The 18224-nt window shown below is 44.1% G+C and overlaps 1 protein-coding gene across 3 annotated transcripts in view; it reads right to left on the reverse strand.

The window, feature by feature from the left end:
- Positions 1 to 9078: 9078 nt before the first annotated feature.
- Positions 9079 to 18224, reverse strand: part of ZNF157 (zinc finger protein 157) — a 46236-nt gene continuing 37090 nt past the window's right edge. For 2 of the 3 annotated variants that reach the window (XM_003917634.5, XM_009197494.4), the window contains exons 3-5: positions 14212 to 14338; positions 13839 to 13934; positions 9079 to 11914 (exon numbers count right to left, since the gene is read on the reverse strand). In XM_003917634.5, the coding sequence (XP_003917683.1) occupies positions 10689 to 11914; positions 13839 to 13934; positions 14212 to 14338 (1449 nt within the window). In that variant the 3' untranslated portion in view covers positions 9079 to 10688. Of the gene's footprint in view, positions 11915 to 13838; positions 14021 to 14211; positions 14339 to 18224 lie in introns of all 3 variants that reach the window. The other variant, XM_009197496.4, reaches the window with a different exon arrangement.

An 18224-nucleotide genomic window follows, 5' to 3' on the forward strand; every position in this document is an offset into this window, starting at 1 on the left:
AATTATGTATTTTTAGTAAAGACAGGGTTGCACCATGTTAGCCAGGATGGTCTTGAGCTCTTGACCTCGTGATCTGCCCACCTTGGCCTCCCAAAGTGCTGGGATTACAGGCGTGAGCCACCGCACCCAGCCTAAATTTTTTTCTTAATGAGGTGGGGTGTGGTGGCTCACACCAGTAATCCCAGCACTTTGGGAGGCCAAGGCAGATGGATCATCTGAGGTCAGGAGTTGGAGACCAGCCTAGCCAACATGGTGAAACTCCATCTCTACTAAAAAAATACAAAAATTAGCCAGGAGTGGTGGCACGCTCCTGTAATCCCAGCTACTAGGGAGGCTGAGACAGAATCACTTGAACCCAGGAGGCGGAGGTTGCAGTGAGCCAAGATCACACCACTGCACTCCAGCCTGGGCGAGAGAGCAAGACTTCATCTCAAAAATTAAAAATAAAAGTAAATAAATACATAAATAATTTTTTCTTAAAAATAATATTACAAAGACTCAACTTTTAAAAATACTGACCTAGTTCAAATCTTTATTTTTATAATTTCCTATTTTTAAAACTTTATTGAGATGTAATTCACATACGCACAATACAATTCATCCACTTAACATGACAATTAAATTAGCTTTAGTACATTCAGAGTTGTGCAACCATCACAATAGAATTTTAGAATATTTTCATCACCTCCAAGAGAAAACCAGCACCTGTGAGCAGTCACTCCATTTCTACCACCTACCCCCCACCCCAGTCCTAGACAACCACTAATCTACTTTTTGTTTCCCCAGTTTTGCCTATTCTGGACATTTCATATAAATGGAATTATACAATATGTGGTCTTTCCCGACTGGCTTCTTTCATTTAACATGTTTTCAAAATTCATCCACATTGGCAGAATGTATCAGCACCTCATTTCTTTTTATTACTGATTAATATTTCATTTTATGAACATACCACATTTTGTGTATCATTTGATGGACATTTGGGTTGTTTCCACTTTTTGGCAAGCAGGAATAGCACTGCTGTGAACATCTGTGTTCAGGTTTTTGTGTGGACATATGTTGTCATTTCTCCCAGGTAGATACCCAAGAATGCAATTGCTGGATCACATGATACATTTATTTTTAACATTTTCAGAAATTGTCAAGCTGTTTTACAAAACAGCTGCACTATTTTACATCCTACCAGCAATGTAGAAGGTTCCAATTTGTCCACATCTTCTCCAACACTTGTTGTTATCTGTCTTTTGGATTCTAGCCATCCTGTGGGTGTGTAGTGTTATTGTGGTTTCAATTTCCATTTCCCTGATGGCTAGTTATGTCGAGCAGTTTTTCATGTGCTTACTGGGCATTTGTATATCATCCATAGAGAAATGTCTATTTGAGTCCTTTGTCCATTTTTGTTTAGTTATTTATTTATTTGAGATGGAGTCTCGCTCTGTCAGCCAGACTGGAGTGCAGTGGCACAATCTCAGCTCACTGCAGCCTCTGTCTCCTGGGTTCAATCGATTCTCCTGCCTCCGCCTCCCGAGTAGCTGGGATTACAGGTCCATGCCACCACATCTGTCTAATTTTTGTATTTTTAGTAGAGATGGGGTTTCACCATGTTGGCCAGTCTGGTCTCGAATTCCTGACCTCAAGTGATCCACCCACCTTGGTCTCCCAAAGTGCTGGGATTACAGGCATGAGCCACTCCGCCCAGCCTTTGCCCATTTTTTAGTTGGGTTATTTATGGTTTTGTTTTTGTTTTTGTTTTTTTAGCAAAGTTTAAGTGTTCTTTGCGTGTGCTTTTTGTCCCATATCTAAGAAACCATTAAGGCACAGGATTTGAATGCATATCTGGCTCCAGCATTCATATTCTTTTTTTTTTTTTTTTTTTTTTTGAGACAGAGTCTCGCTTCTGTCGCCCAGGCTGGAGTGTAGGCTAGATCTCAGCTCACTGCGGGGCTCTTGCCTCTCCCGGGGTTTACGCATTCTTGCCTCAGCCTCCGAGTAGCTGGGATTACAGGCTACCACCACCTCGCCTGAAAGAGTTGTTTTTTTTTTTTTTGTATTTTAGTAGAGACGGGTTTCACCGTGTTAGCTAGGATGGCCCCATCTCCTGACCTCGGGTGATCCGCCCGTCTCGGCCTCCCAAAGTGCTGGGATTACAGGCTTGAGCCACCGCGCCCGGCCAACATTCATATTCTTAACCATTACACTACACTGCCTGTCTAGAAACTAAATGGCTGTTAGTAACATTGCACATTAAGTTATTACAAGGGTTTCATGTTTTGAGCTAAAAAACACCCATGGGGCAGACACCCTATATTCATCCTCCAACATCAGCACGGACTTCTGAAGGATCCTGGGCTGGAACTGTGATGCCATGTATTAGGGAGAAGGAATGAGTCTCAGGTGAGAGCAGGACTGGTCCCCATGCTGCACACCGCACACCACTGTGACCTCCATGTGCTTCCTCTCAGCCATCACAGTTTCTCCCAAACAGAGATTCACATACAGACACCCCTAATGCTGGGAGGTGTTCACTTTAACGAATTTTCTAGCAGGGTGATGGAAGCAAATCTAGTGACTCTAGGGCTATAGATATCCTGCCAGGAGGCCACACCAGGGCTCTGGAGCAGGCAGTCTCTCTGCAGGGACTGTTTCCCCAGGGCAGCCACAGCTAAAGAGGTCTACCTGGAAGGAAGGTGCTCCCCTGCAGCCTGCCATTCCCACTTGCTGTTTAATGCCACCCAGCTGCATCCAGGGTGTGCAACAGTCCTTGGGATGGAGAAACAGTAGGAGACCAGAAAAGAGGCAAGAGGAAGCCTGAACACACCCAGGATTGAGGTAGCAAGAGGGAGGATAAGGTAGCCTATTCCAGGCTTTGGGGAGTCACTAGAAGCAGCTTGAACAGTCTGGTTCCAGAAAATAGCTCAGGGCTGAGCAAACATGCCAGGACACTAGAAAACAGCCACAGGGACTGAGAAAGAGTCTTGCAGTGACATGAACAGCCAGAGTACAGTCCTTGTAGTTGGGACAGGCAAAGACTCTACAATAGTCAAACAGAAGAGGCAATTGTCACCACATGTCATGCAACAGTGAGAACTACCTTGGAAACAGCCAGAGAAACAAACAAACAGCCGGAGGCTTAAAGCAAAAGTGTCTGGCCTTGAAGAACAGCAGGATTGTTGAACATCTGGAGACCACAAACAGTCCTTGCATTTGGAAGACAGAGGAAAAGGGGATAAGACTCCACAGCCAAAAAAGACCAAGGGACAATCCCTGACGCTCAATTAGCAGTCAGAAAAATAAGAAAATAGCCTGAAGGCCTGGGGAACTGCCAGAGTTGAAGGAAGCATTGCTGAGATTGAAAGAACAGTCAACAAACCAGTGTAAAGAGATCAGGGAACAATAACTGCACCTCATAGAGGGTCATCAGAAACTGTAGTGTCATCACAGAGATCAAAGCCACTATACTGATGACCAATGGGGATTCAACAGACACAGTGTTGGGAGCTACTGTAGCATCAGCAGACATGGCTGTGGGAACACATGACGGTCAAAGACACTGTACAGGTAGCTAATACAGGATCATCTGAAACCATGACGTGCTTTCATGAAGGGTAGGCTCTAATGAACCCCAGGCATTATGCCGGGGCTCATGAGGTCAGCACACTGTACTAAGGGACAATGACGCATCAGTGTGGCAGGGATGGGGCTGATACTGTTATGGAGACAAAACCACTTTAGTGGTGGCTAATCAGCAAAGAGTGACTAAGGGCTAATGTGGGGAGAGCAGACAATAGGCTGATTTTTTATGAAGATTGAAGACGCTGTACTTGTGACCAAGATTAGCAGACACATAGCCGGGCGTGGTGGCGGGTGCCTGTAATCCCAGCTACTGGGGAGGCTGAGGCAGGAAAATTGCTTGAATCTGGGAGGTGGAGGTTGGAGTGAGCCGAGATTGTGCCATTGCACTCTAGCCTGGGCAACAAGACTGAAACTGTCTCAAAAAAAAAAAAAAAAAAAAAAAGATGAGCAGATACAGTGATGACACTAAGATAGGATTGACAGATACTGTGATTGAGAAACATGAGGCAGACTCCATAGTGGTGTCTAGTAGACGGCAGACACAGTGCTGAGGCTCATATAATCAGATTACCGGACATAGTGATGGGCTCCAATGCAGGGCAGCATGTGCTGTGATGGGGCACCATTGCATTCAAAGACATTCTATGCATGGTTGATGGAGGATCACCAGGCAGTGATGGCAGTCAATACAGGGTCAGCAAACACTGTGATTGGGTCTTATGAGAGCCAAAGCCACTGTATTCATGGCCAATGGGTGACCAGAAAGCCAAAGCTAATGTGGAATCGGCAGATACTGTACTGGGAGTTCATGGAGGTTAAAGTCTCTGTTCTTGTGACTAAGTGGGGATCAGCAGAGTAATAGTTGCTAAAGTTGGGTCAGCAAAGACATTGCTGGGGCCTCATGGGTGCTGAGGAAACTGTACTGTTGGTTAATGGGGGAGCAACGAACAGTGATAAGAGCTAATCTGGGGTCAGCAGACTCCACTGAGGCCTCAGTGGGCCAATGATACAATACTAGTGGCTAATGGGGGGATTCAGCAGACAAAATGATGGAACTATGGTAAGGACAAAAATATGGTGATGGGCCCAAAAGCAGGGCATCTGTGCTGGTGGCAAGTAAACCAGAAGACATTCACGTATGGTTAGCAGATATACTCATGGGCTGTAATATATGGGCAGTTGACACACCATTAGGGGCTATTTTAGGGAAAGCAGACACCACTGGGTCCTCAAGCTTAAAAATCTTGCAACCCGATAAGGGGAGATCAAAAGACAGTGACATGGTCATGTGAGTTCTGGAGACATTGTGCTGAGACCCAAGAGGACCAAAGTCATCATATTGGTAGCTAATTGGGGAACAGCCATTGGGTGCCATTGTGCTGTGCTGAGCCCACTGTGCTGTGGGCTCATGTGGCAAAGACACGGCACCCACAGCTAATAAAAAATCAGCAGAGAGGCCCAGCACGGTGGTTCACACTTGTAATCCCAACACTTTGGGTGGCTGAGGCAGGAGGATCTCTTGAGTCTAGGAGTTTGAGACCAGCCTGGGCAACATAGCAAGATCCTGTCTCCACAAAGAAATTTAAAAATTAGCCAGGCATAGTGGCGCATGCCTGTAGTCTCAGCAACTTGGGAGGCTGTAGCCAATGGGGAATTAGCAAACAAAATGGTGAAGCTAACATGGAGTCAACAGACACTACATTAGGTCAACAGGAAGACAAAACACAGGGCTGTGAGCTAATGGGAGTCAGCTGTCATCATGCTAAGTCTAAAGGAGGGAAGTAAGACATGATACTGACTTAATGGAAGATCATCAGACACTAAGCTGAGGGTGAAGGTTGGTGATAAGACATGATGTGAGCTAATGGTGGGTGATCAGACATCGTGCTCTGGCTTAAAGGGGTGGTAAGAACTGCTCTGAATTAATGGAGGGGTTAGTAGACACTGGACTGCTGACTCATGGGGGTAAAAACTACTATGATGGTGGCTACTGGAGGATTGGCAGAGACTATCCTTAGGCTCTTGGGAGTCAAATCTACAGTGCAGTGTTGGCAAGTGAGGGAGCACCACAGATGGTGACAGTAGCTGATGAAAGTCAGTATACCCCAGACTGGGGCCTCAGAACATGTCATTTTCATGGGGCAAAACAATTTCTAAAGCCTTAGGAGGACCAAGTCGCCCACTGCCAAGAGTCTTTTATTTGCTCTAGCAATCAGTATTTCTGTTTTCCTCCCAGGCAGCCCAGACATGACTCCTGAAATGGGAACAGGGGGTGTTTTATTGCTTTGTTTTCACATTTCAATTGAGATATAATTTATATACAATAAAATAAATAAACCTTAAGTTAACCCACTTGATGACTATTGTATTCACACTCCAATGAAGATATGGAGTATCTCCATCGCCCCAGTAAGTTCCCTCCTATCCCTTACAAGTCAATTTTCACTCCAGAGGCAACAACTGTTCTGTTTTGTGTCACTATAAATTATCTTTATTTATGTTTGGCATATTCCATAATAAAAATTTAAAAACATCAACCAGGCGCAGTGGCTCACACCTATAATCCCAGCACTTTGGGAGGCCGATGTGGGCAGATCATCTGAGGTCAGAAGTTCAAGATCAGCCTGACCAACATGGTGAAACTCTGTCTCTACTTAAAAGACAAAAAATTAGTTGGGTGTGATGGTGCATGCCTGTAATCCCAGCTACTCAGGAGGCTGAGACAGGAAAATCACTTGAACCCGGGAGGCAGAGGTTGCAGTGAGCAGAGATCATGCCATTGCACCTCCAACCCGGGCAACAAGAGCAAAACTCCATCTCAAAGAGAAAAAAAAAGGGGGAGAGAAGCAGTGAGCTAAAGATCGGAAGTATTGATGAAATGGCATCTTGATATAGTTAATTAATACTTAATAGAGTGAGGGCATACTGCACAGAAAACACAAAAAATATATTTTATATATATTCAAATATATGCTGTATTGTGGGGTAGCTGATGAGTAATTCAAATACCTTGGGTCACGATAATCATTAAAGGATACTCAGGAAAAAAGCAAAAAAGTACTTAATTTAAAAATTTTTTTTTTTTTTTTTGAGATGGAGTCTTGCTGTGTCGCCCAGGTTGGAGTGCAGTGGAACCATCCCAGCTCACTGCAACCTCTGCCTCCTGGGTTCAAGTGATTCTCCTGCCTCAGCCTCCCGAGTAGCTGGGATTACAGGCATGCACCACCAAACCCAGCTAATTTTTACTAGAGACGGGGTTTTGCCATGTTGGCCAGGCTGGTCTCGAACTCCTGACCACAAGTGATCCACCCGCCTCGGCCTCCCAAAGTGCTGAGATTACAGATGTGAGCCACTGTACCCAGTCAAGTACTTAATTTTTTATCAACTTACTGTGACATAGTGCAGTGCTACCAAATATTTAAGGTAAAGGATTCACTTTTACTTATCAAAAAGGTATAGAGTCCCAATAAGATAAATAGGCAAGAAGGTGGGGAAGAACCATTGTTTTGAGAGATGACTAATCTAATCGCAAACAACCTGCTGGCACAACAACCTGTTCCCAAATACCTTGTTCTGTGCAAAGCCCCAGCAGCACAAACTCATTCTTCACATAGCCCCTCCAGCACAACCCTATACAACTTCCCTCCAGCTCTTGCCTCTTTGCAGACAGCCCCTTTCTCTGCTGTGCTGCCCATTGCCTCCTTGCAACCTACTTTCCCTCTAATAGACTTGGTTTCTTTAATTCATGACTGTCTTGGTAAATCTTTTACCACCCGCGATGCCGGCCCCAGCCACCGACAAAAGGTACAATGAAAAACATTTTAAGACAAAACTGAGAGGCTCACCACTAACAGACTCTTACTAAAGGAAACCCTTTGGAGTATTTTTCAGGCACAGAAGAAAATGATCCTGGATGAAACGCAGAAAGTAATGAAGTGCAATCAAGGTGGTAAATATTTGGGTAAAATGAAATGAAAACTGCCCACATCAAACAAAAATGTTGTGCAGGGAGATGTGTGTGTGTGTGAGAGAGACACAAATATTATATATAAGTATATATATATAAACCCCACATCATTATATTTAGAAATATATATGTGTATACCTGTATAAATGCAAAGCTGCTATTAAAAAGTTAACTTTCATAGACAATTTCTTGGAGAAAACCATAAAATACTACTGAAGGGTAGGAAAGATGAGTTAAAAAATAAATAAAGACAGGCCAGGTGCAGTGGCTCACTCCTGCAATCCCAGCACTTTGGGAAGCTGAGGCAGGCGGATCACTTGAGGTCAGGAGTTCAAGACCAGCCTGGCCAACACAGCAAAACCCTATCTCTATTAAAAATACAAAACTCAGGTGGGCGTGGTTGTGTGCACCTATAGTCCCAGCTACTCGGAAGGCTGAGGTATGAGAATCACTTGAACCAGGAGGCAGAGGTTGCAGTGAGCCAAGATTGCACAACTGCATTCCAGCATGGGTGATAGAGCGAGATTCTGTCTCAAATAAATAAATAAATAGGCAAGGTGCAGTAGCTCACACCTGTAATCCCAGCACTTTGGGAGGCTGAGGCGGGCAGATCACCTGAGGTGAGGAGTTTGAGACCAGCCTGGCCAACATGGTGAAACCCCGTCTCTACTAAAAGTACAAAAATTAGCTGGGTGTGGTCATGTGCGCCTGTAATCCCAGCTACTCGGGAGGCTGAGGCATGAGAATTGTTCCATCCCGGGAGGCAGAGGTTGCAGTGAGCCAAGATCACGCCATTGCACTCCAGCCTGGGCAACAAGAGTGAAACTCAGTCTCAAAAAATAAAAAGAGAAAAGAAAAGAAGAGAGAGAGAGAGAGAGAGAGAGAGAGAAGAGGAGAAGAGAAGAGAAGAGAAGAGAAGAGAAGAGAAGAGAAGAGAAGAGAAGAGAAGAGAAGAGAAGGAAAGAACAAAAGAAAGAAAGACAAACCACATTCATGGGAGCCAAGGCTCAAAGCCATTTCATACCTTTCAGATTGACAATAATTTAAAGGACTGATAATAAGTGCTGCTGAATGGCAAAATGAAAACTTTCTCAAACTGCTCATGGGAGTATAAATTAATACAATTTGGAAGGGAAATGTAATACTTAATAAAGTTTAAAAAACCTTCTGTATCAATCAGAGCCAACAAGGAGACAAAAACCACACTAGTTATTTTAACAGAGAGAACTTAAAAATAACTTTAACTAGTTATGAGGTTGTAAACCAAGTAAGTGAAGAGACAAAAAGAGAACATTAAAGTTATCAGGGAGGTAGCCACTGCAGAAAACAGCTGGGCTGGCATAACAAAGGGAAGAAGTTGACAATTTTTTTGGAGACAGGGTCTTGTTCTGTTGCCCAAGCTGGAGTGCAGTGGCGCAATCATGGCTTACTGCAGCTTCAACCTCCAGTCTCAGACTCCCAAGTACCTGGGACCACAGGTGTGGTCCCATGCCTAGCTGATTTTTGAATTTTTTTGTAGAGATAGGGTTTCACCATATTTCCCAGGCTGGTCTTGACTCCTGGGCTCAAGTAATCCACCCACCTTGGCCTCCCAAAGTGCTGGGATTATAGACGCGATCCACTACACCCAACCATAAGTTGAAATTACTAAAACTTAGAAAGATGGAGGAGGGGTCCCACGTGGCTAGAATTCACATCTCTAAGGAGGTGACACCTGCCAGCTGATACTTGTGTCTCAGAGGGAATGGGCTACCATCTGTGAGTGCTGGAAAGCTGCAAACTAGATTAAACCGCTGCTATGACAAGGAACTGCTGGTGTCTGAGTGAAGAAGCAATGCTGAGCAGACACTCCAATGACCAAGAGCTAATAGGAATAGAAAAAAAGGATCAAGTCCCTTCTTCCCTCTCCAGCCCCAAAGTGTATATCTAGTATCTCTTATTGGCAAGGCCCAACAGGGAGCAGTTGGCAAAGCCAAAATGTAGTTTGTAGAGTCACAAAGCACAGTCAAGAAGGGTGGGTTTGGAGCTGGGACACAATAGCTTAATAACCAGCACATTGCCTAAGTCCTATGACCCATCAGTTCCACTTCTAGATTTAGACACTAAACTTGAAAAAGATACAAATGTCTTTTACTACGGGAATGGAGAGATAAATGACTAGTCAGACCTATACTTATCAACAAGGACAGATCTTGGAAAGGTAACATTACATGAAAAAAGCAAGCTGCAGAACTTTAAATACAGTGTGATCCCATTTATGTAAAATTATATAAAGACAATATAGTAGTATGTATTGCACACTTCATGCTATACCAAAAAACTCACAGGAGATTGAAATTCTAAATGTTGAAAGGAAAACCTTTAGAGGAAAGCATAGGAGAATATTATCATCTTGAAACTGATAATATTAAAACATAAAACTTTAGCCGGGCATGGTGGCTCACACCTGTAATCCCAACACTTTCAGAGGCCAAGGTGAGTGGATCACCTGAGGTCAGGAGTTAGAGGCCAGTCTGACCAACATGGTGAAACCCCATCTCTACCAAAAATACAAAAATCAGCCAGGCATGGTGGTGCACACCTGTGATCCCAGCTACTCAAGAGACTGAGGCAGGAGAAATGCTTGAACCCGGGAGGCAAAGGTTGAAATGAGCTGAGGTCATGCCATTGCACTCCAGCCTGGGCCACAGAGTGAGAGTCCATCTCAAAAAAAATTAAAAATAAATAAATAAATAAAACATAAAACTTCAGCAGAAGAAAACAGATGACAAAATTTTAAAAACCAATGACAGTCTGGGAGAAGATATTTGCAACACACATGACTGGAAAAAAAAAAAGGATTTTTATATTCTCATATGTTAAAAAACAACATTTAAACCAAAAAGCAAAAGATGAACAGCCCATTTGAAAACAATGAGCAGAGGACATGAACAGTCAATGCACAGAAAAAAAAACCCAAATAGCCAATCAACAGATAAGATGTTCACACACCACTAATTAGGGAAATCTGAATAAAAGCAATGAGCTATCCCCTAAGGGGATCAGGACATATTTTGATACAAATGTAGGTGCCAAATTTTCACAGGCTCACTGTGTGCCCTGGTGATCATATGCCCCAAGGAGCTTGATCCAATGGTGAGGGAAGTCTTCAGACAGAGGCTTTCTTCATTGTATAACGCCAGGACTGGCCTATGTGAGTTCTCTGATGTTCTGTGAGATGTGCTTTCCGGCAGAAAGCTTTCCCACATTCTTGACACTCAAAGGGTCTCTCTCCTGTGTGAATTCGCTGATGCTCAATGAGGCGTACTTTCACATAGAAGGCATTTCCACATTCACTACATTCATAAGGTTTCTCTCCTGTGTGAGTTCTCCGGTGTTGACAGAGGGATTTCTTCATACTGAAGATTTTCCCACATTCACTACATTCATAGGGTTTCTCTCCTGAATGCATCCTCTGATGTTCAATTAGGCGTGCTTTCACATAGAAAGCATTACCACACTCGTTACATTCATAAGGTTTCTCTCCTGTGTGAATTCTCTGATGGATCCCAAGAGATGAGTGCACCCTGAAAGATTTCCCACATTCATTACACTGATAGGGCTTTTCACCTGTGTGAGTTCTCTGATGATTATTGAGAGTCATCTTCATTCGGAAGAATTTCCCACATTCACCACACTCATAGGGTTTCTCACCTGTGTGAATTCTTTGATGCTGATTTAGGGATTTCTTTGCACGGAAGTTTTTCCCACACTCCCCACATTCATAAGGTTTCTCCCCTGTGTGAGTTCTGTGGTGTTGGGTAAGGGATATCTTTACACGAAATGTTTTCCCACATTCACTACATTCATAGGGTTTCTCCCCTGTGTGAGTTCGCTGATGAATTGTGAGGGTTGCCTTCTCAGAAAAGGTTTTCCCACATTCAGTACATTCATAGGGTCTCTCTCCAGTGTGTGTTCTTGTATGTAGGATGAGTTGTGACTTCCTGCCAAAAGATTTCCCACATTCATTACATTCAAAGGGTCTCTCCCCTGTGTGAGTTTTCTGATGAGCAATGAGGTATGATCTTGCACTGAAGGTTTTTGCACATTCACCACATTTATAGGGTCTCTCTCCTGTGTGTATTCTCAGATGTTCAACAAGGTTTGATTTCCTGCAATAAGCTTTCCCACATTCATGACATTCAAAGTTTTTATCTCCTGTGGGTGTTCTTTTACGTCTAACAAAGCCTGTTTTCTCATGGAAGGCTTTCCCACATCCATTATATTCAACATTTTGATCCAATGTTTGAATCTTCTGATGGTGAAGAAAGTCATTATCATGTCTGAGGGCATTATCCCCAACAGAACCATTGCCACACAGCAGTGAGAGAGATCCTTTAAAAACAAATCACAGCATGTCACTCATTTATGTAAAATCCCAAACTGGCTTCTCTTGTCACAGTATAAAATTAAACTCCTTAACACAACCTTTAAAACTCTATTCCAGCCGGGCACAGTGGCTCATGCCTGTAACCCCAGCACTTTGGGAGGCCAAGGTGGGCGGATCACTTGAGGTAAGGAGTTTGAGATCAGCCTGCCCAACATGGCAAAACTCCATCGCTACTAAAAATACAAAAATTAGCTGGCCATAATGGTGCCCACCTGTAATCCCAGCTACTTGGGAGGCTGAGGCAAGAGAATCACTTGAACCCAGGAGGTGGAGGTTACAGTGAGCCAAGATCGTGCCACTGCACTCCAGCCTGGGTGACAGACGTGAGACTCCATCTGAAAAATACAAACAAACAAACAAAAAAAACCCTCTATTTCCTAAAAGCACATATCAATATCTATCCTTCTTTTTTTTTTTTTTTTTTTTTTTTTTTTGAGACGGAGTCTCGCTCTGTCGCCCAGGCTGGAGTGCAGTGGCCCGATCTCGGCTCACTACAAGCTCCGCCCCCCGGGTTCCCGCCATTCTCCGGCCTCAGCCTCCCGAGTAGCTGGGACTACAGGCGCCCGCCACCTCACCCGGCTAGTTTTTGTATTTTTTAGTAGAGACGGGGTTTCACCGTGTTAGCCAGGATGGTCTCGATCTCCTGACCTCGTGATCCGCCCGTCTCGGCCTCCCAAAGTGCTGGGATTACAGGCTTGAGCCACCGCGCCCGGCAATATCTATCCTTCTTACCTTGCACTGATTTTCTTTTCAACATCAAACATATGATGTATTTATTTGTTTCTGGTCACTTTCCTCTACTATATTGTAATCTCCAAGAGAACAGAGATATTATTTTATTCACTACCAGTTTCCCACACCTAGAACATACCCAGCATATAACTGATACTCATTTAAAGTTTCATGGATGACTAAATGAATATATGAACGAATGCCTGATAACAGAAAGCATCCAAGGCAATGGAGGGAAGGAAGAATAAATGTTGTCAGGCGTGGTGGCTCATACCTCTGACCCTAGCATTTCCAGAGGCCATGGCAGGTGGATCACTTGAGCCCAGGAGTTCAAGACCAGCCTGGACAACATAGTGAGATTCTGTCTCAACAACAAAAAAAATAATAATAATACAAAAATCAGCCAGGCATGGTGGTGTGTGCCTGTAGTCCCAGCTACTAGGGAGGCTGCCCTGGAAAGGTCACTTAAAACGGGGCAGTTGAGGTGTTAAGTTGAGGTTGAACCATGATTGCACCGTTGCACTCCAGCCTGGGCAACAGAGAGATACTCTGTCTCAAAAAAATAAAAGAATAAATGCTTAAGATGAGGCAGAGATAAATAACAGTGGTAAATAACTTAAAAATCAAGATAAAGGCCAGGTGCGGTGGCTCACGCCTATAATCCCAGCACTTTGAGAGGCCAAGGCAGGTGGATCACTTGAGGTCAGGAGTTTGTGACCAACCTGGCCAACATGGTGAAACCCTATCTCTACTAAAAGTACAAAAATTAGCCAGGCGTGGTGGCATGCACCTGTAATCCCAGCTGCTCGAGAGGCTGAGGCAGGAGAATTGCTTGAGCCCAGGAGGCAGAGGTTGTGGTGAGCTGAGATCACACCACTGCACTCCAGTCTGGATGACAGAGTGAGACTCCATCAAAAAAAAAAAAAAAAAATCAAGATAAAACAGGAGAAAGCACTGAAGTTTGAGTGTGATATTAAGATGTGTGACTGGTATCTGAAGCATGTAGACCTTCCGTCCTTATTTTCAAAGAGCTAGGACCTCTAAAAAGAGATTCCTAGAAAGTGTTGCACCCTTTGACCTGAATTTCCGGGCTCTTATTTCCCCTATTTTCCATATGTCCAGTTCTTGCCCACTTACCTGAGTAACAATGGCCTGAGGATTCCTCCTCTAATATCCACAGCTCTTCTCCTCGCTCCAACTTGAAAATCATCTCTGGTTTGGCCACGCAGAGGCCTGTTAATGGGAAATGGCACAGGACGTGGGCCAAGTTGTCTGAGCTCTAGGGCCTCTGATGGAGGAGGAAGGTGCATCTTCATGAGCTGCACAAGGAAGGGGGCCCATTTAAAGCTTTCATTGGGGAAGTAAGAACACACACATTTTTCCTGGTGCCCTAAACTGACTACTCATCTGTGACTCTCAATATCATTAAACCCTCACAAGGCTGCACATGTTACAGCAACCAAGAAAGGAAACACATGCTCCTAGGAGTTACATGGACAATCATCCTCACCCACAGATGCCAGGTTGCTGTAGGTCTCCAGCATCACATCCTTGTGCATGGTCCTCTGAGCAGGGTCCAGTCTGTGCCACTCCTGTCGGGTGAAATCCACAGCCACGTCCTCGAATGACACGGACCCCTGTAATAACAATCTCCAGTGATCAGAATGGGATGCATGAAAAAGATGTGCAGGAACTAATCTTCTCAATGGAGCCCTGTTGAAAGTCGACTAAAAGGAGCTACACTGGATACCTGATTTCGTGTCTTGCTTGATATACTTTTGGGGTGGGGGGTACCCAGAACAGCTCTGTTACTGTGTTAATTTATTAATGCATGAAGAAAAGACCACTGCACTCCTGAGTTAACACTATGTGCCTCAGTAAGCATATTTCTGGAAAACCAATAAAAAAAACAAACAAACACTATGTGTCGGGACATGTGCAAGTTGCTGGGTTAAAAAATGAAGAAGCAGTCTGGGCGCAGTGGCTCACGCCCGTAATCCCAGCACTTTGGGAGGCCAAGCTGGGCAGATCGCCTGAGGTCAGAAGTTCAAGACCAGACTGGCCAACATGGTGAAACCCCATCTCTACTAAAAATACAAAAATTAGCTGGGCTTGCTGGTGCACATCTGTAGTCCCAGTTACTCAGGAGGCTGAGGCAGGAGAATCGCTTGAACCCAGGAGGTGGAGGTTGCAGTGAGCCAAGATCACACCACTGCACTCCAGCTCGGGTGACAGAGCAAGACTCCATCTTAAAAAAAAAAAAAAGAAGAAGAAGAAGAAGAAGAAGCTGGCTGGGCATGGTGGCTCACATCTGTGATCATAGCACTTTGGGAGGCCAAGGCAGGCAGATCACTTGAGGTTAGGAGTTCAGACTAGCCTGGCCAACATGGTGAAACCTCATCTCTACTAAAAATAAAAAATAAAAAATAAAAATTAGCTGGGCATGGTGGAGGGTGCCTGCAGTCCCAGCTACTCAGGAGCCTGAGGCAAGAGAATCACTTGAACTCAGGAGGTAGAGGCTGCAGTGAGCTGAGATTGTGCCACTGCACTCCAGCCTGGGTGACAGAGAGACCCTGTCTCAAAACAAACAAACAAAATATATTTATACTTATAAACAATACAGAAGTGCTGTTCTGTGGGAGAAAGGGAGACAGTATTGCTCCCAGGATAACTGCATGAACAGCTGGGATGAGGCTGGAGCCATATATAGACATTAGCAAAACAGGATAGACAAAGAGTTGATGGAAGAAAAATTGAGATTGATTTTAGAGTGTTTATGGAACATACTGACGGAGATGTTCAGCTGGAGTTCAGGAGAGAAGGCTAGCAGAGGCCAAGGTTTGGGGAGGGTAGGATCATTTCAGTACCAGCTGAAACCACCAGAATAAATTGGATAGCTAAGAAAGAGCACAGTTTGAGAGAAGCACCAAGTACAGAGTTTGAGGGAGCACCAATATGCTATGAAGGTTGCAGAGTAAATTCTTGATATGGTTTGGATCTGCGTCTTCACCCAAATCTCATGTTGAATTGTAATCCCCAATGTTGGAGGTGGGGCCTGGTGGGAGGGGATTGGATTATGGGGGTAGTTTCTCATGGTTTAACACCATCCTCCCTTGGTGCTGTCATCGCCATAGTGAGTTCTCATGAGATCTGGTTGTTTAAAAGTGTGTGGCACCTGTGCCCCAATTCCTCCCGCTCTGGCCATGTAAGATGTGCCTGCTGTCTGGGCACAGTGGCTCATGCCTGTAATCCCAGCACTTTGGGAGGCTGAAGCAGGCGGATAGCTTGAGCCCAGGAATTTGAGCAGACTGGGCAACATGGCGAAATCCTGTCTCTACAAACAAACAAAAATTAGCTGGGCATTGTGGTGCATGCCTATAATCCCAGCTACTTGGGGGACTGAGGCAGGAGGATCACTTGAGCCCAGGAGGTCAAGGCTGCAGTGAGCCAAGATGACACCACTGCACTCCAGCCTGTGTGACAGAGCGAGATCCTATCTTACACACACACACACACAAAGATATGCTGCCGGGCATGGTGGCTCACGCCTATAATCCCAGCACCTTGGAAGACTGAGGTGGGTGGATCACCTGAGGTCAGGAGTTTGAGACCAGCCTGGCTAACATGGTGAAACCCCATTTCTACTATAAATACAAAAATTAGCGGGGCGTGGTGGTGCACACCTGTAATCCCAGCAATCCCAGCTACTCAGGAGGCTGAGGCAGGAGAATCGCGAATCACTTGAACCCAGGAGGCGGAGGTTGCAATGAGCTGAGATCATGCCCTTGCACTCTAGTCTGGGTGACAAGAGTGAAACTCCGTTTAAAAAAAAAAAAGTTATTTCTTCCTCTTTGCCTTCTGCTATGGATTGGAAGTTTCCTGAGGCCTCCCCAGAAGCCATTATGCTTTTTGTAGAGCCTGCAGAACCATGAGCCAATTAAATCTCTTTTCTTTATAAATTACCCAGTCTCAGGTATTTCTTTATAGCAATGCAAGAACAGACTAATACAATTATTAGATGGTAGAAATAGAACCAGGAAAGTGTGGGGTCTTGGAAGGTAGGAGGGGAGACAGTTTCAAGTAACAGTGCCATTTCCAGTTTAAAGTGATAGGTAAGAAATGAGCCAGGTATGGTGGTGCAGGCCTGTAATCCCAGCTACTCAGGAGGCTGAGGCAGGAGAATTTCTTGAACTCGGGAGGTGGAGGTTGCAGTGAGCCAAGTTCCATCTCAAAAAAAAAAAAAAGAGAGAGAAAAAAAGAAAAGAAATGGAAGATATATTACTATATACCCCCAACGACATTAAAATGAGAATAAGAGAATGCCACGAACATCTTTATTCACATAAATTCACCAACTTAGATGAAATGGACCAATTCCATGAAATATATAAAACACCAAAACTTACCCAAAGAGAAACTGACAACTGAATGGAATATCAATTAAAGAAACTGAATTTGTGGTTTAAAACCTTCCAAAAAAGAAATTCCCAGGCCTTGATAGTTTCACTAGTAAATTCTACCAAATATTTAAGGAATACATCAGTTCTATACAATCCTTCCTCTTCCATTTTCTAGACAAGGACACTTCTCATTTTATGAGGCCATCATTATCCTGATTACAACATCAGACAAAGACATGACAAGAAAAGAAAATTGCAGTCCAATATCCCTTATAAACATAGAAGTAAAAAGCCTCGGGCCGGGCGCGGTGGCTCAAGCCTGTAATCCCAGCACTTTGGGAGGCCGAGACGGGTGGATCACGAAGTCAGGAGATCAAGACCATCCTGGTGAACACGGTGAAACCCCGTCTCTACTAAAAAATACAAAAAAAAACTAGCCGGGCGAGATGGCGGGCGCCTGTAGTCCCAGCTACTCGGGAGGCTGAGGCAGGAGAATGGCGTGAACCCGGGAGGCGGAGCTTGCAGTGAGCTGAGATCTGGCCACTGCACTCCAGCCTGGGCGGCAGAGCGAGACTCCGTCTCAAAAAAAAAAAAAAAAAAAAAAAAAAGCCTCAACAAATATTAGCAAATCAAATCCAGCAACATATGTAAACACATAGCATGATCAGTTGGTGTTTATCCAGAGTATGCAAGGTTGGCTGAACATTTTTAAATCAATCAATATAATCCACCATGTTAAGAAACTAAAACAGAAAAACCACACAATCATCAATTGATACAGAAAAGTCATTTGACAAAATTCAACATTGATTCGTGACAAAAATTCTCATCAAAGTAGGAATAGAAGGAAACTTCTTTGACCTGCTAAAGATCATCTACCAAAAACCTACAGCTGACATCATACGTAATGAAAAAGACTGAATGCTTTCTCTAGAAGATCAGGAAAAAGGCGAGAGACGTCCACTTTTACGAATCCTATTTGAAATCAAAATCCTACTCAAAGTCCTACTTTAGTGAAATCAGGCAAGAAAAAGGAAATAAAAGGCATATAACCGGTTGGAAAGAATAAATAAAACTGTCTCTGTTCTCACACAATATGATTGTCTATGTAGAAAATCCCAAG

The sequence above is a fragment of the Papio anubis genome, chromosome X, assembly GCF_008728515.1.
Source record: "Papio anubis isolate 15944 chromosome X, Panubis1.0, whole genome shotgun sequence".
In the NCBI taxonomy this organism is placed as follows: domain Eukaryota; kingdom Metazoa; phylum Chordata; class Mammalia; order Primates; family Cercopithecidae; genus Papio; species Papio anubis.